The sequence below is a fragment of the Xiphias gladius genome, chromosome 11, assembly GCF_016859285.1.
Source record: "Xiphias gladius isolate SHS-SW01 ecotype Sanya breed wild chromosome 11, ASM1685928v1, whole genome shotgun sequence".
NCBI lineage: Eukaryota > Metazoa > Chordata > Actinopteri > Istiophoriformes > Xiphiidae > Xiphias > Xiphias gladius.
This window is the reverse complement of record NC_053410.1, coordinates 20,948,001-20,970,494: the sequence shown is the minus strand read 5'-3', so window position 1 is coordinate 20,970,494 and position 22,494 is coordinate 20,948,001. Positions and strand designations below refer to the sequence as shown.

Genomic DNA, 22,494 nt, shown 5'->3' with positions numbered 1-22,494 from the left:
GGAGAGTTCTGAGTTCCTTGGGGTTTGGACATAAATTGGTTCCCTGCTCATCGGGCCTTCCCCGACTGTTAGACAAGCCTCCAACATGGCAACATTACTGCTTACAAAGTACTGCACTGCGCCGACAACAGAGCGAAGATGTGGCGTCAACATGGTGGCTTGTATAAGTGTTAAAGCTAGAGGATGATGGAAAGTGGTGTTTGGATGAGAATGTATTTCACAATAAAGAGAAAAAAAATCAATTTCCTCACCAATATTTAATGCTGCATATGCTTAAATGCATCAAATTCAAAAATAATATAGCTAGTATTTTCTTTTTAAATATTTTGGTGACAAAAATATTTCAGCATGTCATATACCAAGTATTACCCTTGTTTTTCATACCCTCCTTTAATTATTTTATTTATCTATTTTATGTTTTCAGAAAATTAAGTGATTGTATCATAACCTCAGCTTTCCAAAAGTCAAAAATGACCTTTATGCTTTATACATTATTTTTGACTAAGAGACAATTTTAGACAATCGATAGCTGTTTTACACATTGATTACAATTATGTTAGAGTATTTTGTATTACAGACATATTTGCCTAATTTACAGTTAACTAACATTCCTGTACAGTAATTGTTGTAAATTTAGCTCTGTAGCTTAGCTGCTTAGCTAGCTAGGTACCACATTTTAGAGAGACTTGTACTATAGTATAGCATATCTGTTCATAATTTTACAGTCATATATATTGATGTGCCAAAAATAACAATATGATGGTGGATCAATGACAGGTTAAATAACCCAGATATTACCAAAAATAAAAAAACAAAAAAAAGGAATTGTATAGTAGCTTATATTTAGTATGACCAAAAAATTGTATTTAGAATGTGGGCCATTTTTTTAAATATAATTTATAATGTCAGCTACTCATGGAGAAGTGTAGGTTCAGATTACCTACAATGTTCAAGTGACCCATACATCTGAGGGTTAATTCAATGTACTTTAAACTGCCACTGTCTTGTTGCAGTATAACTACAGTATTACCAGTATTAATTGATCAATAACAAGTCTGGTGCAACCTCTTCCCCCTTCTAATCAAGCCAGTGTTTGTAATTACCTTCTCTACAGTAGGTGAGTGTTCTTCATATAGGAACTGGGCAATAAATTACGGCACAAGCTGGTCTTACAGAGGTCCTTCCTGGGACAAATCAAGGTAATGTTAATTACACCATTAAATTCATTTGCTCAGTGCAAATCCCCCCCGGCTGCTCTAGATCATGCGGTGTCCATTCTTAAGATACAAAGGGATTTCAGGTCAGCGTGTGTGGAAACAAAACCAGGTCAGTGTAAGTTATCCAGTAAAGGTGTGTTTATACACTATGAGGGAAGGGGAGGTCTTAAAGTAACACACGTCGATTATTCAATACAATACACAAAGCAGCTTTAACATCTCAATATATCCTTGTATGTTGCACAACTTAACCTGGTTATGAATGATCCTCCCTTTTTTTTCAGGTACTTGACGCTGCTCAAGATGTCATTACCTCTGTTGGGACTGTTAAATGGTTCCATAAAGAAAAATGAAATATTCATTAACTTGGTTAATAATTCATTCAGATAAAATGCAGTATGTGGTTTGCAGAGTGAAGATGAATGCATAATGAGTGCATGCTCAGCATATTTGTGCATGGGAGTATTTTTATTTCACGATAGCAAAAGAAGAAAATTAATTGAAAGTTCATTTTCATCTTTTTGTTCTATAAGTTATGTTAAATGATAAAATAGATGCTTTCCAAGCAGTTTCTGACTAAGAAACAATTAAGAGGGTGTATATCTAACCTACATACTAGAGTGTGGTTTTTAATTATGGAGGAAGTGCATTTAAACAGACTTTATCAAACTGTAAATGTTAGCTTGACCTAATTCCCACAGTTTGAGGAAACTGTGTAGTGCACTTTGTACTTTGCTGCCTGAAAACTGGAACCATAACCTCTACTTATCATGTGACACAAGCCTGCAGAGTGAAACAGTATATTCATAATTTCATGCGAAGTCTCGTCATTACTGGAAATACCCACTTTCTGCTCCAGATGCCACATCAAAAGTCTCCTGACTCTCCCGTCCAGAAACAGCAGTAAGTGTGTGCACGTTGCTTCAGTTAACACTGGAGTGGTAAAGTGTTCCCACACCGCCACCAATGCAGTGTAAACACCGCTCATCCAAACACTGTCAAACTAATTTCCTCACACCACAGAGGTTCATTTTGGCTTTCAGATGAATCAGTTCTTTCTCTAATTATCAACTGCGACACCCTTAATCACTCGATGATTGTGGCACTGAATAAATGGCATGTCTTTTGTGTTATAATTCTGTGCATCTTGACAAACATGACCCATTAAACAACCCTGTGGCCTTTTTCAAGAGCGATGATTACACTAATTAAAACTGCAAAACATCTGAAAGGGCTGCAGACGTGCCAGAATGAAACAGGTCATTAAATCAGCCAAGGAATATGTCAACATCCACACTGCCTGTCGCTCCTGCAACATGTTACTTTGAGAAAAAGGGAGCAAAAATGCCTCATATGTGCAGGAATCTGCTCATACTTCACATGATATCCCATGTGAAAACTAACATTTTCGGGGTTTTTACGGTGGCCCTGATGTGCAAAACACAACATGGCGAGAACACAAACGAAACAAAGAGCATGACAACATTACTTATTTGATAAAAATGTTAGAAATGAAAGGACATTCAATTATTTGCTAATATGTTTTCAGAATTGTGGTTGTTTTTTTCTGAAATGTTACTGTGTTTTCTGAAATATTTCAGTTTTCTGAGGAGTTGTTGTGTTGTCTAAGATGTTTTTCTGAAATGTCGTGTTTTCTGTAATGTTGTTGTGTTTTCAACTACACGTTGTTAATGTGCTTTGTGTAATGTTGTTGTGTTTTGCCCCCTCAAGGCCATCGTACCATAGTTTTCCGATTGAAACAAGTCAAAGTTTTAATGTAAAACATGTCCCCTTCAAAATCTACAGTACCCTTATGAAGGCAAAGCATTTCATAGTTTTAATTAATTGAAACTTTTCCTTATCCAGGGAAAATCCAATGACAGCAAGCTCTTTTTAGAAGGATTATAAAAAAAAAAAGAAATATGTGTAACAAGTTGTAGTTACACGATAAAACAACATTGCAGCTAAAATTTTATCAAAAAACGAGAACAATACAGAATCAAAGCTACATTTCTCTGAGCTACACTTGGTGTTAGGTGTGAGGTTTTTGAACATTGCTAGCCTTTATCAGCTGCATCTCAGAGATCTCTCCTTTGAGTTAATCCTCTTCTAGCTAGTGATAAAAGCAAGTGATAGTGCTGATGTCTTGTTACCAGCAACATATGTTCCCTTTCATACAATAGCAGCTTTCCAACCATTTAATGGGATTGCTGTTGTTGTTTCTTTTTCCCCGCTCTGCACAACAAACACTTTTCCTCAAAGTGGTTCGAGATGTGCCCAAGGAATTTGTCTCCGCGTTTCCCAAATCAACCTAGGTCAGGGGCTAAGATCGGCCTCCAGTAACAGACTAGTGAAAACGGCTCCTCAACATGACGAGAGGGGAAAGTGGATTTTCCAGTTTAAAAGCAAAATCATATCTGCTCAAGGCATTATCCTGTGTTCAAAGAGATTAATTAAGTGAGATGCTATTGATACGGCGCTGCGCTGCTCTCGGATCAGCACCGGTCATGTTCACTGACAACTACTAGCTTGCTGGAAAACACATACTCACACATGCTTTTTGGCATCTGACTCGTGCAAGCTGTTCTATTGAGACGATAAATGTAATCCAGTGACAGCTCAAAAATAATGTAACTTTCTTGAAATACTCCTCTGAGAAGGTGCCATAATCACACTGGCATCCAGCAATTCTCTGTAAATAAAACAGACTATTAAACCACTGCGTTGTTCTCGAGGAGTTATCAAAACTTTCAAAGGCCCCAAAATTCTGCTTCCTTTTGTCCCTTTAATGAAGCATCTCTGATGTTTCCTCACTCTTCAGTCAAGATATATTTTTCATAGTAGTCATCAAAGTGAAGAAATCCCATGTCGTACTTTGATGTGCTTAACACAGTTTTAACTCGCATCTCATTACAGAGATAATTAATAGTTTAATTAGCACCCATTTTCACCAACTGACAGCTACTCAGACACACAGTGATGTGGTTCACTTTAATGTAAAATAATTTTTAAGAAAAAACTTGACTTTTCAAAAATTGTGTTTTTATACTCATGTCATATCTAGGTTTCTTCAGCTCAGGTGTTTTGTATCGTAATTGCCTACAAACTTTTACTGCTGATGTTTTGCTAATTTTTCCTCGTACTGATTCGGCCTACGCAGCAAAGCTATGAGAACACTGCTCCTCACCAGGTGACAAAGTGCCCAAAAGTGTGCAATGCAAACAACTTAGGTGGATTAATTTTAATTCTCATTACCTTGAAGCAAAGCAATCATTTTCTATGATTGAAAAAAATATAAGCAAGCATTATGAATAAAAGTAATTATCATTCTTGTGCTTTTTTGCATGCTGTTTGCAATTAACACTTCCTGGAATCTAAATGAGCATTTCAGAAGTGTTGAGTTGCTGTGGAGGCAAAGGCTGCAGATCAAAAAAGATCAAAGTAACACCGAGAGGAATCGACGGTTTTAAGACGAATTTACAGATGCCGAAGAGAGCTCATCACACAATGAGCGGCGAGTGTAGGCTTCGAGAAACAGCGCGTGCCTCTTGTTCGGGCAGGGAAACAATAGCATGTCTCCCAGCATGGGTGAGGGCCAACAGCAAAGCCTCTGTTTCATGTCTCACCCCCCTCCCACCGTTCACTCAACTTCCAGTTTACGACTACTCACAACAGTTTACAGCAGCCAAATTTCATTTTCTACTCCCAAATCCTATCGCACATTATCCTGTACATTGCATTAGGGCCCTAATCTTCCCTTTCTCTTCCTCAGAAGAAGAAAGGAGCGCCTTCATGATTAACCCACTTTACAGCAATAAATAAACGCATCATCCAGTAATGTACACCAGATTTAATTTGAAGGGGAAAAAAAGGCCGGAACGCTCAAATCACTGAAATGTAATGAAAAATAACACAATGCAGACACCAATGGCCGCCTTAGGAATTAATTTGAATGCTTCATAATTTTTTCTCTCTTGTACTCGCTGGATTGGTTTTTTCTTAGCCAACTATGTGACTTTTTCCCCCCTCAAACTCTGCTGGTGTGAAGTCTTCAAAATATACAAAGAGAATCAAAAGAAACAGGATCAGTTTGCTATAAAAAAAAATAAAATAAAATAAAAAATCCCTTTTATCAAATTAACTTAAAAAAAAAAAAATCTTGCAGTCTGTCCATTTTTCTTCCGTTTGTCACATGTAGCCCATGTTGCTTTTGGTTTCCCATCTTTTTTTTGCCTCAAACCTGCAACACAGAAAAAACATTAAATCACTGAATGAATACATTTTAACTGTCAACTTCAATGTGTGCATGAGTAATCAAAGACCAGCTGATGAAGCCTTCAGCATCTTAACTGTACTTGAACCCAAAGTGGCAAATATGATGGCAAACACGAACATCTGGACATAGAGAAACGTCTTACCCCCAGACTATTTGCTTCTTCCTTTTCTGCGCTTCCCTCAAAGCCTCCTCTTCCTGTTTGCGTTGCACAAAGTCACGGCAATCCGCAGCTTGAGCGATTTTCACAGCCAGCTACTTAGAGGCAGACAGAGGAGAGGCCCATTAAAGAATGGAAATCAGTCGGTTGCAAGCAAAAAGCTTTCTGACTAATGTGTCAGGGTGGCTTCGAGTCAGTGTCTCTGCTGCCTGCGCCGCCGCCTCCTCCACACCACAGCAAGAGGGTTACCGAGCTGAACAACACATGAATGCTACTGTTCTGAAATTTAGCAATTTTTACATGGCATTAGGGCTGGTGATCAGGTGTAACACACAGTGTGTCACAGAAAGCAACTCATCTCCCAAAATGTTTCCTCCAGCAGAGAAAAATACATCATATGTACCAAAACTAATATGTTAAACATGATGCAACACGACGAAGCAGCAGCACAAAAATGTGAAAATATAAATAAAACATAGAACAAATGTTTGATGAGCAAAATCAGGAAATTCTACATGTGTAATTAACATATGAACATATAACTTCGATAATGCTTTTGGTGCGATAATTCTTCTCCACAGCTGGTGGTTTTATTACCTGTTCAGTATGATTTTTTATTAAATACACAGGTGATGAAAACTTTTAAATTGTTCTTATGTCAAAATCACGTTCCCTGTTTCTGAAATAGACATTAAAGCTGAAACTAATGGTCAGCTTATCATTTAGTCATGGAGCAAAAATATTGATATCAATTAATTCATAATAAAATAAAATGATTGAGTGGAAAAATTCACTGATTCCATTTTCTCAAACGGGAATATTTGCTGTTTTTCTAATCTCTGTGGGTTTTGGAGTGTTGGTATTTTAAGATGTCACCTTGGGCTCTGGCGTTGGGCATGTTTCACTATTTTCTGACAATTTCTCGACCAAGCGATTAATCAAGAAAATTACTGGCAGATTAATGGATGATGATGACAATCATTACTTGTGGCTCTAGTAGACACTGAGCTTGCTCCAGTGCTTTTTGTGTTTTTCTTTAACTATATTGGAAATATCTCTAGTGTAATAGCCAGTAATAATAATAAAAAAGGTTTAGAAATACAGTAGTTACATACATAGCAGTGCTCAAAAATGTTATGAATATGTGTGTGAGTGGTTGTCTGCGTGTGTGTTTTATGTGGGGGTGAAGTGCCCCATAGCTCTATAAAATTACAGGAGCATTGTTTAATTAATATCATTTTAATCTATTTTGCTATTTGTTTGAGGTGTTATAAGAGTGTTATATATTTTTAAGATACTGGCTTATATTCTCTCCTGCACACTGTTTCTTTTTTTATTGCTAATGTGCAAATGAAATAACTGAATAAACAAACGATAAGAAACAATGTTCAGCATTTTGCCGTTTGTCCTCCGTCTCAAAACCACTGCAATGGCATTTTTCACTCATCGCCAGTGTAAAAGTGTTTGGAGTACTGCAGGCAGTCCCTGAAATCAGAAGTGAAGAGAATGACCGTGACTGCAAGAGGCAAACATTCAAATCCCAGGAAAGACATATGTGTATTGTGAAGCAGAATAATCCCAATAACCCCAGTCACACAGAAGCAAGGGAAACAAAGGGAAAAATCCTGCCTCCTCTGTCACTCCTGAGATAGTTTTATTATTCAAGCAAAGGCAAACTTTGATAAACAACTTGGAACAATTTCACCAAACCTTTGGGTAATTCTCTGTAATATTCAGAGTACAATCAAGGGGGAGAGGAAGTCTTAAGGTAATGAAGAAATGTGCCACCACTGCGCCACTTGGAAAAAAAAAGACCTGCTGGAAAAAAATGTTTCAATTATAATTAAGTGGGATAAACTTTATTAGAAAGACTGAAACTAAAATATCTCCTAATGCATGCTGGGATTAAGCAGGTCAGAGCGAGCAGGCAGGAAAAATTAAACTCTAAAGGCTTTTTATCACCATATTTCAGGAACCAAGGGTGTAAAATGTTCTAATTTGGGATACATTAAAAGCCATAAAGGTCTTTCAAAAAGATTAATGGTACTTTGCTTGGATTTAAGATAAGGGCTTCGGCTGGCTGCAAGTACTGGGCTCCGGCAGGGCCCTCAAGGCATTCATCTATACACTCACTGGAAGATTTGTGAAAGCATCTGCATAACCTGAAGCGTACATACTATGACAGTTCTGCAGTTCTATGCCATTTTATAGGTTTTAAATTCCTCAAATCATGTTTTCTCCTCTTAAATAGAGTTATAATAGGCGATTGCTCTTACATTTGTAGTAGATTTGCGAGCAGATAAATCTACACCAGGGTGTTTCCTGGTCCTTGTTGGATTGGTGTAGGTGCTAAATGCTTTTGAGTGGCTCAGATGCATGCTGAGATTATAAACCAGATGTTTATTTAATTGTTGACAAATCCGAGAACAGCTCCTGCTCTCTGTGTTTGTGGAGAAAAAAATATACTGGCTCATTCTGGGAGCAAATCAAATGAAACTGCATGATGCTAAATGGTTTCATTTGGAGATTTGCAGACAGAGATTTTTCTTTTTTCCAACACGAGGATTACCCACATTAACCTACTCTCTTGTGGGGTTGCATTTGAAATGCAAAAAGGTCTTGAAAACACGCCTTCCCAAACATTCCAAAGCAAAATTAAAACCCACTTCCATGCCCCTTATTTCCCCCTCTTCACAACATAGCTTTTACTATATTTAAAACATTAAAGGTCTTTAATTTTCCCTTTTTTTTTTTTTTTTTTTATCAGTTTAGTCTACAATCCCTGATGGTCTTTACTGGGGCTCAACATTAATGTCAACCAAGTTACCTAGGAGACAGTACAGATCAAAGAGACAAAAAAACCCCTCAAATGTCTGATTAATCAAGCCTGCAAACAGCTTATTTCTTTTAGCCTGCATGCAAGTATGAAAATGAGATTCCGAGAGCAGTACATTGTGCAGATTTGTTCATTCTTATCTGAACAAAGCCAGCGGCAGCTTATTTCATGGATCACTGGCACTGTCAGCGCTGTGGCGCCGAGCAGGTGACGGCTCCTCTTTCTGTGGCGAGAACAAAATTAGCAAAAAGTCGGCACAAATTAGCCTCTCATATTTTCAGTAATATGACATTATTTTTCATTTACTTTTTTGATCCACTTTTCAGGATTTTTTTCCCCCTCCCCTTGTGTGCATCTTAGTGCCAAATCCTTTCACATCAGAGGCTGGTGAAAAATAAGAATGAAACTACAAAGCTGGAATAAAGGCAGGAGACAGGAAACCTCCTGCATTCTTTGTTTACGTGGCTCCTATAAGGCAATACTTCCCACTCCACCACATATTAATATACAATTAAGTGTCCATCACAGGCATGTTTCCATGCCTCTCTCTTGTGTGGCATGTGCACAGCCCTGTTAAAAACAAGGTTTATTCAAAGGATTAATACTCTGACCTTTGGAAGATTTGAAGGCAAAAAAATTCATCGTGCACAATGTTGGCACTGCAGCAGCAGCAGCTTAAGGCCACTAGGAGGGTTAAGTCAATAGTACCGTTTTCTGTTCATTCCTGTTTGGGTCGTCATGGAGATTCAAGTGGAGACCCAAACATGGGGCCTCAATACGAAAAAAAAAAAAAAAAAAAAAGAGCATTACTGCCGTGTAAGCCATATACAAGATAAACCAAGTCTATCTTAATAACAGTTTCACACTCTGTCTTCATTTGTGTGTCTGTTCTCTTGCATCATTTCTGAGGTGTTGGATAAATGAAAGAAGCATTAGGAAGTCTTTCTTAGCAGCCCAGGGTTCACAGAAATGCTGTGGCAATTAAACGGCAAGTGGAAAAAGACAATAGCTTAATGAAAGATGAGAAAAATGCGTCTCCATGTGGATAAAGTGTTAAAGCTCCTATTAACAATATAAAATAAATGATGGCTTTAAGGAAGAAATGGCCTTAAACCCATTCATAAATTTCCTATCCAGGAACCCTCTTCCAATTAAAACGTGTGAGAGGTGGATTAACAAGGGCTATATGGCTTTGCCTCGCTAAATCACCTCCCCAAGCTGCTCTGCTGCATTTGACGTGTAAACGATTAATGACCAGCCTAATTCCCTTATCACACTACCTTAATGCCTAAATAATGTGGCCTTAGTCAACTTTGGAAAGCAGGGCTATATAAGAAAGGAATGAATATCAGATTAGGCTACTCGCCTGTTTTTTCAGCATAATTTCTTAGAACTGAGGCGGAGGGGGAGGAACAATGTGTTTCAGCAACACAGGGAAGGTCAAAGATCAAGAGGTCAATCAATACCACCCATATCGCATTAAAAAGGAAAAAACACAAAGTTTCACTCTGTTTGTCTATTTGAAATCTCTAAAGTAAAGTAATAGACTATAGTAAACACAAAGAATGCAAATCAATCAGAACTTAATGTCATGACAAAAGTCAATAAAGGTGAAAGTGATTAACAACATCACTTGGTGTGACCATACACACCTCAAGGAAGTATTTAGATTTTTTTATTTAACTAAAAGCAACAAAACCATAGTGTTAAAGGACTCCTTTACAAGTGAGAGTTCTGCATTGAAAGTGTTACTTAAATAAATGTACGCAAGTGTTAAAAATATACTTCAAGTATCAAGTATCAAAGTACTCATAATGCGTAAAAGTGGTCCCTGTGAGTGTCATACCATTAGATATTTTCTCATTAGATCATTCTTAGTGATCGAAGTGGAGGTGGAGGAACATTTTAACTAGGGTTTTAAGTAGGGTTATAGCCAATTATTATTGTGTATTATTGTGTAAAACATCAACAAATAGGGAGAAATGCCTATTTCAGTTCCCCAGAGCCCAAAGTGGCATCTTTAAATTGCTTGTTTTGTCCAACCAATAGTCCAAACTCATAAATTATTCAGTTTTTACTGAAATTTAAGACAGTGAAAAGCAGCAAATCTTCACATTTAAGAAGCTGGAACCATGAAATAAAACAATTAATCATTGATCAAAATAGTTGCTGACCGATTTTCTGTTATTTGACTAATCATCTAACCATTTCGAAAAATGTTATATAATGCCGGGTGATTTAATCTATAACAATGCATAATATTTTATAAGCTCCTCATATGTTATATGAGTAAAATTTAAATATGTAAAGGTACTAATAACTATAGCTGTCAAATAAATGTAGTGGATTGCAATATTTCGATAATACAATACTGTAATTGTAGTATGTGTAAGTGCATGAAAGCTGTACTTATGTACAGTACTTGAGTAAATGTTCATTCCATCATTGGTTTTCCCAAAAGCAATAAAATTGATACATAGGTGCTCGGGAGTTTGACACAGTCAAAGTTTAGTCTATCTCAGTCTATCAACCTACTGTATATACCAGCAGTCGTGATTGCTTCAGTAGTAAATTCAGAAATAGCAAAATCACAGTTACATAATTTGTAATGTGAAAGCATAAGCAGTTACAATATATCATTATTTCCCATTACAGTGCTTAGTATAGTAGTATATTCCCACAATGTTCTAACCAAAGTTTATCAGTCTTTCGTGGGGCAGCCTCATAAGAGCTTTTTGTAATCTTGCCTGCACTTTGACAAACAGAATTACATAGCAAGCTAAAAGAAAGTCACTCCGGGGAAGGCACAGTAGATCCGCCATGTCTCCATTTTCTCTTCTAGTAATCTGATGCTAGATACACATGACATGTCATCTTTAGGGAGTAGACCAAAAAAAAAAAATCTCTGAAAGTTCGCCTGCTTTGTGCACAGTCCATTATCTCGCCTCTTCTGAGTAGGGTAGGCTTATTAGCAAGCTTTGAACTCACACTTACAATAATATGCCATCAACAGTTTTATAAGCTAATTAGAAAAAACAGTTTAATTAATGAGTGACTGGTAATAAAATGGCAATCATGAAAAAAGAAACCGAGGGTGCTAAGCTTCCACTACCACCAATTAAGGCCTAATTACAAACAAATTATATATGTGTTTTGCTGTGGGCTTTAATTTAAAAAAATGGCTTTAATTAAAAGAGAAAACATGCTAATTAATTAAACAGCACACAAATCTACATTGAAAAGTATGCTTTGTCTATCAAGTAATTAATGAAATACAATAATCCAAATGAGATTCCCAGGCATTTGATAAGAGCTTAGTACCCATTTCAAAATCCATTTCAAAATTAATGGGCGAAAATTTAATGTGAGTCATCCAGAGATACAATAAAAGTTCATTCAGTGATAAATTGCTTATGCTGGAAAAATGAACAAAGAGGAGAGTTTCCCTAAACTCTCTGCGAGGTGGCCTGGGGGGGCTTGCAGGGGAGAGAGTCAGCCTCTTTCTCTGATGTGGGGTGGGGAAAGTCAGAATCTGATAAAGCCCACTTTTCACAAAAGCGCTGCTCATGAATTTTTTGATTACAAACACAGGGCATGGCAGGGAGAAGGTGGTGAGAAGAAAAAAGGTGTTAAATAACATAAATATCATGAAACACTCTTAGTTCAGCTCTTTGTTTCAACTAAGCCACCATGTCACCTCCGACAAAATGCCGCGCCACCTTTGTTTCACAGCGTTTAAGCGAGGCTTTCCAAAGGGTAGATTTAAAGGACAGTGGGGCTTTTCCTTTCAGCTGCTGCTTCTATTGAAATACACGCTGGAACACAATGAGGGATATTATAATCATCTGTATGTTCAAGCGCTTAACCATAAATGACTCCACTTAATACATATTCATATGGTTAACTATTGCATATTTAGTGATCTAACTAGTAGAAGGGTCTATTTACTAAGCAATTTAGGATGATGATGTTAATCATGCCCAAAACAGAGTCTGAAGAGAGGTCCACCACCCAAAGGCCATCAAGAGTAAAGGAAGCCACTGATCAAAAATGAGGCCAAATTGGGGTGACGTAAACTTTAGTATGCACAACTCAAAATGAATGCAGTATGATTCTATACTGTAATTTACTCATGAATTCTTTTAGTGACAAATGGCAGAAACAACTGGGTTAGTGGCAAAAAAAATCATCAAAAAGTGAGTCAGATTATGTAGAGATAGTGAAAAAGTCATGTAAGATGTTGCCCTGCCAGAGCTGGACATCCTAAACAGGTTTCCCTGAGTAGGTTCTCAACACATTTATACAATATTTGTCAAAAATGACAAAAAAAACATGTTATAATGACAAATTCACCATACATGTAAACATATCAAGAGTATGTAATTGCTGCAAAGTGGTGTTTTCACAGAACTTCCAAGAACTGTTCTTTTACCTCAATTGTTATTATGACTGGAATAACCTGTTTTCTTGTTTTGTTGCATATAAATGTTGTAACTGGGTTAGAAGAAGCTTCTGCTCTTTTAGAAATGTGATCACAGTATCTGTTTTTGTTTAACATACTGTAGCTATAGCATCACAAAATTTTTTTCCCCTTTCATTTTTTGTCTTTACCATATAAGCAAGCTCTGAACTTATCTGCACGGCATTATGGGACAGCAACAAAGTCATGGAGTCCAAAAGTGCAACAGTAGAGGAGGTTGACATTTTCACTCATAGCAACTGGAGAACTCCTGGGCTGGAAAGGTCAGTGTAATCAATTAAACCTGAATGAGACCTTAACCAGATTACAGCCAGTGACTGTGTTAGAGGATGGAACTGTAGCCAGCGAATCAAGCAATGAATGAACAGTTCTATGAATACAAGAAGGTGGTCAACTTATTGCAGTAAACATTTTATCATCACTTTAATTAATAATCTGAATAACTGACTTCAACTGACTTGAGTCTGCTGTGCGAAGGAATACACTAGCTTGGTTGACACTTTGTAGAGCTGACATTCTGACAAACATTGGTCTAACTAGATAAGACAGGACAGTTCAACACCAGGTACGTATATATGAAATATACTGATCCTCCATAGCGCCTAGCTCTTTTCCACTGCGTAGACTGAAGAGAAAAATTGCGTTCTACAACATGCTTCTTTGCACGTGGTTATGGAGAGGCCAGCAGCCGCGCAACTACTTTTTATCTATATTCTTTAGCTCCTGGAATTCATGAAATGGACTTGACACTCGCTATTGTGACAGACTATAGAGAGTTTCTGTTTTGAAGTGGTAATGCAACTCTAATAGCTGTGATGAGTGCTATGGGGGAACTGTAAGCTCTAACATGGCATGACGGTCTTTTGTGGTGAAATATAACCACTTACTGTATATAAAGTACAGCTCCTGACTATTTCAAAAGACCTTGGTGGCTCTTGTTTTATGAAGAGAAAAAAAGAGCAAGGGAGTAATTATTTATTGTAAGGCTGATGTTGAATGAAATACAAGAGGGAGGATTAGTGTGACAAAGAAAGCACTGTCGAGTAGCTGAGTGTAAAGTACACAAAGCAGCTTTTGCCTTGCTGAGTTGATTTTTATCATTCTAAGGTGAAGCACAATACTGAATGAAGATACTACTAAAAGTTCTCTCTCAAAATGCCATGCAACGGATCATTATAAGTTTAGTACCAAATTTTATTACCAATACCAATCCAGTTTCATAAAATAACATGGTCGTTATCAACCTTCATCACCTTGTAAAGACTTTTGATACAGTAAATCCTTTTATCTGATGCTGTGAATTTGAGGGTACTGTGTGTGATAACCTAGTTTAAAATCATACATGAGTAATTTTATTCAGTATGTAGGTATTAATGGCCCCATATCAGTTCCAGGAGTGGTAACGTGTGGGGATCCACAGGGATCAATCTTAGGACCCGTACTTTTCCTAGTTTATCAGATACAATCTGCAGTAAATTGTGACCTTGTTCTGTGTTCTAACAATTGGGCTCTGTTCATTCAGAACGTGTCTTTGTCAGTTCAGAGTTCATTTCACTACATTTGGGTAAGACTAACAATTTTATTTGCCTCAAACATTAAAACTGCTCAAACCACATTTTTTAATGTCAGGTGCACTGAAGGCAAGATAGAAGGACATCTCTTAGGGAGTCCAGAGTCTCGTGCTTGTATAACGTTTAAAAAATATATAATGTTAGTTGCTAGAAAATGTTATGTATGGCTAAGATAAAATCAGGTCACAACAGGTCGACTTACAGATTGTACGAAATAAGTTGATGTGTTCAGTTTCTTTACAGTAAAAGGGACCCATTTAAGTACAGGGCATTCTAAATATTTACATTGTTAAAACATTGCTAATAGGGATTAGTATTTTGCAACAAGACGTGTATACTGTAAATGCCTAAATGGCCAGGTACCAGAGCATTTACAGGTGTTTGAGGATACTAGAGACCAGCATAGGTATAATTCTTGGCATTGTCAAAATTCTGTCATAATCTGTAGGTATGGTTCTTTTCGATCAATGTCCTTTCAAAGTGTGGGACATGCTCTACTGAGGTTTCTAAAAAACAAGTATAAAACCTTTTTCAAAAATGGAAAGATGAGATATGTACTTGTGTATCTATATGAGAAAAGAAACCCCATCTGCACAGTTTAAAGGAATGCATTAGGGAGCTTCGTCTAAGCTATGTAGACATTAATAATGTTTTGTTACCTGCAAGGGGATGTGATTTCTTTGCGCCATCTTCGAGGGCGTTGGTACTTTCACTCAAAAACATGGAGGATGTCTACATGAATTCATCTAAAACAAAGACTTACCGCCTTGGGAAATATTTAAAAACTGTAATGAGAATAAAAAAACCTAAACCTGCAATATCCGAGCAGCGCGTCTCAGAAGTTTGACAGATGAAAGAGAACATATCTCAGAAGTGTAAGGAGCCTTCAAAACAGGTTTTAACCAAATTGTTTTAATGTTCAGATTAAAAAGAAGAAAGTAGAGCAAATGGAAATCATTAACTGATTTGAGGGAGCTCAAAAACAGAAACAAACATTTTTGTTTTATAAAAAGGAGGATTCTGACAGCAAGCCCTCTATCTTCCCTCCATTTCCCTTTGCTTTCAGGAGATAAGTGGGAAAACGTTAGATTGAGGATGAAAATACACGGAAACATTGTCATCCAACATATAACAGTGTTTTCTTTACAAAACAATGCCTAGAGGGACAAACAGGCCGCTTTAGTTCTTCACAGCTGTCGGAATGCTTTTACATTTTTTGCAAAGAAAACCTGTTCCTATTCTTCCAGTGGAAAGCCTGCCACAATCATGTCTTGGTGTTATGACCGTAAACAAATTAAACATCTAAGCCATTCTGTACCAAATGAGCCACTCAATTATAACCCTGAAATTGATTCTGGCCACAGCAGGGATTATTGATCCTCTAAATGTTTCTCACAGGGCTCCTGTCAAAAGTGAACAGGAGCGCTGTAAACAAACATGTTGGTCTTAATGCTATCTACATTACAGACAGCATTATTTAAAATACATCATAATCCTTTCTGATTCAGAATCTTTCAAACTTTTTGGCCTTTAGCTGCCGCTTTATATTTTCCATATATTCAGTACTGTCTTTCTCTTTCTTCAAAACTTAACTTTACATCACCTGGGTTTCAGGGATTTCAAAATGGTCAATTCACTACCCTCATGAAATGAAGTTATCACTGCTAAACAATGAGTTGTGGCTGCCAGACTGCTGTCACATCCAATCACGGTTCTGGCAAGACGCGAGGCAGGTGCCAGAGAGGCAAGAACCTCGGCTCAGGCTAAAACCAATCCACCAGCGCTCTAAGAAGCTTTCTGAAAGTACAGCGCAGGTGCCACTCACAAGAGCTTTCATTTAACTCCCCCATATTTGACCACTCTGCGAGCAGTTAAGATTGGAATACGAAGGGGCTGTGATGCAAAATACTGATGTCTATTACACACTGGAGATACCAAGGCCACACATGTAATGCCAATTCAGTGAATAGTACAACTGATTTTTTTTTCTTCTCATTTTTAAACGCAGAACCTTGTTTTTGGAGCCTACTTATTCATTCAAGAGGGTGATGTTTTCAGGAAAAAGTTATAATGAAAATATAAAAACATTATTTTTATAAAACTGAGGAATAAAATATCATGCAAACATATTTTGTCAGTAATTGCTGAATACCATCTTTTGGGGTGATGCATCTGGTCTGAAATTCAGATAATCACTGTTTCCTGTGACTGTTGCAGTGTTACAGTGTAGTAAAATGAGGCGTTTTCCAGAAGTAAATGTCCCACTATTTTTTGTCAGAGAAAGAGTTATGTGACTCACAGTTGGAGCCCTTTTGCTCTCTGGATGCAAATGAAACTTTGCCAGTTGAAAGATCGGTACAACAGACAATAATTGTGTCAAAAATATCTGGTTCTTTGATAAAATGTCAAAAGATACCTATGTATCCACAAACCTGTGGACATAAAAAACATGAGAAGAGAAATCGACTACAGCTCCTAAAGTGAATTTCCGTGAGACACATCCAACCACAGCACTTAAATTTCTAAAACGTGGCCGGGAGCAGTTGCCAGGCAACCGCCGGAAATTCCAGAAAGTTACTGATGCCCACAAAGAAATAGTCTGGCACATAACCCTGTGTAAAAAGTCATTTTGTTATTTTAACACTTTGGTTTTTGTACAGCTAAAACAAAGGAGATATAACGTGAATTTTAGAGGTGCTGGTATGTGGATTTTGTTACCTTCCCACAGACCCAGGCTAGTTGTTTCCCCCAGTTTCCAGTCTTTGTGCTAAGCTAAGCTAACTGGGTGTTGACTCTGGCTTCACTAATTTCATATTTAATGCACTGACCTGAGAGTGGTATCAATGTTTTCATCTAACTTTGCCAGAAAGGGAATTGGTGTCATTTCTCAATATCCTAAACTATTCTTTTAAATCAATTCACTCCATTTTGTAAAAATTCAGCAACTGTAGCGCTGTGTTTTGAATTTGCTTTAGCTCTGATTCGTGCCTCTGTCTGGCTTCTTCTCCATAGCGATGGTAAATGAGGCTCATGGGTATTGTAGTATTTTGAGCCGTCCACCATTCCAAAATGACAAGAAAACTTAATTTCTTGCAAACCAACTTTAAATAGTTGGTGTTGGCAAATAATAAACTGGTGGAGGATCATGACATTATATGGGAGACATCCATGTTTCTATGTTGAGGAACATTGAGGATATCATTATAAAAAATACTAAAATGGAAATTCAAAGTACAGGAAAATATTTCCTGAACCTTCTTTGCAACTCTACTGCAATCCACAACCAACAATGAAATCTGAGCCCACAGTATGTTACATGTTTGTGTTACTACTATTATTAAATGAAAAAGCTTATGGGACGCTGTAAGCAACATGCATCATGAAACAAAGAAGTTTAACTTTGATGCTCAAAGTACAGCAATTCCCCCAGTGGAGAAGTAACACTGCAGCTGTATGTCTTTTTAACCACAATTATGTGTGTGTGTGGGCTACATTTTATGCTAAATTAGTTTCAAACCACTGCCAAGGCGGTTAGTTACAAAACTTCAGGCACTGCATTTAGGGACATGTACACTTCAAAGGTATGAAACTCTTACCTGGAGAATGATTTAACAGTTGGCTTGAAAGCAATGTACCCTTCATTAAAAAGCAGAGCCAAAAGTCCTTTAGACACTGCAGTACTTCAAAACTAAGGGGAGGGCTTTCCATTAACTCAATGGAAAAGGGCTGCAGGACTGAATGGTGGGTGTCTGCGTGTGTTTTTGTTCCTCTATGTCTTTGCAGCCGAAATGGCCATGGATCCATTAGCCTGATTTGTCACAGCGGGAGCACCCCAAAGATCTCTTATCAGCACAACGTACCTCTCGAGTGGCGAGTCTGTCGCTCATCTCCTCTGCCTTTGCAATGTCGCCTTCAGCTACGGCCCTCTCTATGCTCTTTTCTAGGCCGGACTGCAGAAGAGTGGAAAAAAAAAAAATTCTGATTTTTTTTTTTGAAATAGGGGCAGAGAGGAAAAAAAAAAAAATCAAAGAGTAACTTCAAAAGTCCCCAGGGCCTTATTTTTAATATGATTGCCATTACTACAAATATGTAGATTTCCCTTCACAAATGAAAACCTTTTTGATTGGATATTAGTGGGAAAATCTTAGAAATGCTACAGGAGATTACCAAACATAAATGTGACTCTTTAATTACACATTTCCATTACAGGCCTAAGCAGAAGGGGGTGCGGAAAAGCCCCCGGTTACTGATGGCAAGGCAGTTCTGCTGTGATGAGCCTATCTGAGGAAACGGAGCACCAGATTTCTTCAGCCCCAAAAATTTCATCAAGTTAAAAAAATACACTGGAAAGAGGCTGTAATTATTAATGTGTATCCTCTGATGTATTGTTTGAGGACCTTAACTCAGTTGTGAAAGTACAAGGAAAATGCCATCAGACTTAAAAACGCAGAATTAGTAAAACAATTTTCTCTGTGACTCTGGTTGCTTGGTCTTGACTTTGCTTAATATAGTTTATTATTCTGCTTATACTTTGAAGCTGACACTGATACAAGCTGACTAGTGATCCCAATTATCACCTATTGTATCTCACAAACAAAACTCAAACTGATGGACCATCATCCTTTGCATCGTGAAATGTGTTCTAGGGTCACTGAAGAAACGCTGTTAGCAGTTGAATTAATCACATCTGACTGCTATAACAGCTTCTTCAAATGATTATGTGAAAGACTTGGCAGGAAAAAAAAAAAAAGAGATATTAATTACAAGGAACTGCATTTGAGGGATGAAGGAGCCCCTCATTATGTTGATGTGACAAGTTCTGTTTCATTCAGCTTGTTAATCGTTTCTTTTATTCTTTCATAGTTGCCCTATTCAGAATGAGGCCAAAATCAGCAAAAACTCAATTTTATGCTGCTCTGAGATAAATTAAGCACAAAATACTCCAAAATAATCATTAAAAGGATTTCAAATTAAAATGAGAACAGTTCCCATTCACTGGGTCAGCTATAATGTTCATCAAACTTGCAAATATTTTGCTTCATTGGCAATTTACAAGCCTTTTTCATAAAACGTTCATTCATCTTTAAGTGCAGAAATGTATTTGAATGGAAGAATGTTCAGTTTTAATTTCTTCAATTATGAATGCCACAGAAGTTGCAGCACCTGACCATCTACTATCTAACCATTCATTTCAATGTTCTAACTGCAATCACAGAGGCTGTGTCAGGTACTCTAACACTCTCGTCTTTAGATTTTAATTTTTTTTCTTGCAGAGGAAAAACCTACATCTCACTTTAATCTCAACCCTACAAGAAAGGAGGTTCATTCTAATCTTATCACTAAATGTAGCCAAACATAATCCTTATTATTCTTCTCAGTGTCAGGCTGAGTTACCATAAGGATTCTTCTAATCCATATGTCATATCACATAAAACAATGAGAGCATACAGTGGCACAGAAACATAAAGGATATGAAGGTGTTACTAACAGCTACGACAGACACAGTATTAAACCTTAGCAGATAAGTTTGAAGGCAGGAGTCTTTGTTACCTTTGGAGGGGGTTTGGAACATGCAGGGGGATCAAATCGATCATTTACACCAAAATACTGTTTAAGCTCATCCCAGTGCTTCTCCCGTTCCTCCTGACACTCTCTGCTGACAAGAGAAAATGCGTGTTAATGTTCATTACATGTAGACCAGCATTGTGAAAAAGGAAACTATAGGTCAACCGAGTGTCCATCCTTTAACTGGACGCTATTTTTCTGTCTTCGTGCTGAAATCAGATCTGTATGTGTTTCATACTTCAGGTAACATTTTGTAAAAGCTGGTGCCACATTTCCCTCTCAACACAAAGCCACTGGTTTCTGTTAAGGTCAATATGGTACGAACTTGCGGACTTGTAAATCGCTGTAATGGAATAATAGAATATCTTTTTTTTTTTTTTTTTTTGGTTAAAGAATTCTATCAATGTGCCATAGTGCAGTTGGAAATCCAGATTGATTTGAAGAACACCCGTTTGGTGCATTCATGTGTTGGTGTGAAGGTCCGACATTTGAGACATCAGAGCCGGCTGTCAAACAGTGCTGCGTTCACAAGCTTTTGTCTTACACTTTACTTGCCAATTTATAGCCAGCTACTTTATTGTATAAATTTCCCTGGACATTCTAACATTTTGGTACCTTGTGTCTGTAGGTTCCTCTCTTTCTGTTCCTGTTGAATGACATAAGAGACAAAGTTAATGGTTTCTAGGATAGTTTCATACAAATTAACACCAGCTAAAAATAAGTCTTCAAGTATAACAGGTGTACAAATAAGGTGATCTATTATTATTATTATTATTATTATTATTATTATTAATTATTAGTATTAAGATGGTGGCTTACAGTTGTAACAGGGGTTGGGTGAGTTTTTTTTCCCCTCTCCTTTTGTCATAAAGTCTGACTCAAATATTTTTGCACACTGGACAAAGCAAAATGCATACTAACAGGGGCAGCCGCAGAACCATAACATTTATTGTATTGTCACTGACACCTTTCTTATGTCGTCTTCTTTTTCTTCTCCTGGGGACCTTCATTGACTTCATTTCGTCATTCTTCTTCCGCAGATCCTGGAATTTCTTAAACACACGCACACACAAAATTCACAAAAGCATCACAACCACTGATCTCGTGTACACATATGATGTTATGTTACACACACGTAGCCCAGCCGGGCTTCAAAAACCTTTTTGTTAATCACTTTTTGTTAGCTCAAGGTCAAGCTGGGCTGGGGAATCAACAGAAATGGCAAATGTAAATAATGTAAGTCTAAGCTTTGGCTTACAGAAAACAACACCGCTGGTACACCTCACCTAGCTTGTATTTCACAGACTGAATGCTAAGCTCACAAAAGCTCACTGCATACCACAACAACATACTTGCCACATTTCCTGAGATATACCAGGCATACTGCATGTCGGGGAATCACTGTCTGCATCACTGGCACTGTGAGTCGACCGTGACTCCACCACTGAGCTGATGTTTTCCACAGCAGAGCTCTCACGCTTCTCACCCGCCGTCTTCCTCTCATCAATATCATTCTCCTGCTCGTCCTCCTCGTCACTTGAACTGAGGTCGTCTTCGGTTAAACCTTTGGGCAGAAGTCCGCTGTACATTCTGAGTCAGTAGTTTGCATTCAGATTATACGGTAGTTCATCATTTTACTAAACTAAAATTAAAAACAGTCAGAAATCGGTAAATTGTAGATTTTGACAGCAGTTGTTAGAGCTTGCTCTCATTTCCGGGTAAACATTATGACGGTTATTGTAAGAAAACACCGATTGGCTGAGCGCAAGGCTGTCGAGCATATTATCCAATCTGAACTGTACTTACAAATCTGAGCAAGAGGACGAGACAAAAGCTCTTATTGGCTGCTTTTGGTAAGAAGAAGGTTAGGAGTTTAGTAATACATTTAGTTTTTTTTGGCTAGCAGAGCGGCTATTTGCGCAAGTTTTCCAGTTGTAGTGACAGTTGCAGCTCAGAAAAGACGTGTGAAACAACTTTAAAGAGTTATAGCAGTCTTAGCTATTCTTTGCAGTGAAGTAAAGTCAAGTCAAAGCAAGCTGTTGTGGAGCATTTCTAATTGAGGTGAGCCAGGCTAGTGACAGGTCCGTGAATTACCAGGAATCATTCAAATGTTAACCTATATTTGTGGCGAGATAAGCTTCCTTCTATGACCACTGGTTCGCAATTTGCTCAAAGTGCTGTGGGCATTACATTATTATCAGAATGATTAGCATGCAAATCTTGTATAGCCCCTGGCACTGGCACAGGCACATCTACCCTTAAATTGCTCTTTCACACTCATTCACATTACGCTTTCATTTGGTTGCATCTTATTGCAGAGCCAATAATCTACATAAATTATAGCCTGTATTTTGTCTGCCATATGAATGTAGAGAGACTTGTAACACCAGTG

At 37.6% G+C, this 22,494-nt stretch overlaps 1 protein-coding gene across 2 annotated transcripts; it reads right to left on the bottom strand.

The window, feature by feature from the left end:
* Positions 1 to 277: 277 nt before the first annotated feature.
* Positions 278 to 21,840, bottom strand: fam204a (family with sequence similarity 204 member A). Of its 2 annotated transcripts, none has more exons than XM_040139971.1 (7): positions 21,455 to 21,840; positions 21,070 to 21,154; positions 20,718 to 20,748; positions 20,088 to 20,193; positions 18,398 to 18,487; positions 5,636 to 5,745; positions 278 to 5,457 (listed from the first exon to the last, which is right to left on the bottom strand). In XM_040139971.1, the coding sequence occupies exons 1-7, from the start codon at positions 21,689 to 21,691 to the stop codon at positions 5,406 to 5,408; spliced, it is 711 nt and encodes a 236-aa protein (XP_039995905.1). In that variant the 5' UTR covers positions 21,692 to 21,840; the 3' UTR covers positions 278 to 5,405. The 2 variants fall into 2 exon arrangements, with proteins under 2 accessions (XP_039995905.1, XP_039995906.1); XM_040139972.1 differs by having other exon boundaries at positions 20,088 to 20,190.
* Positions 21,841 to 22,494: the final 654 nt, after the last annotated feature.

Excerpts from the sequence above, each read along its gene's own strand:
- fam204a (XM_040139971.1), bottom strand. The coding sequence starts at position 21,691 with ATGTACAGCGGACTTCTGCCCAAAGGTTTAACCGAAGACGACCTCAGT. Across the intron at positions 21,155-21,454 it reads TATCTCAGGAAATGTGGCAA|AAATTCCAGGATCTGCGGAA; the intron begins GTATGTTGTTGT and ends CGTGTGTTTAAG. Across the intron at positions 5,746-18,397 it reads ACAGACTCGCCACTCGAGAG|CTGGCTGTGAAAATCGCTCA; the intron begins GTACGTTGTGCT and ends GCCTCTAAGTAG.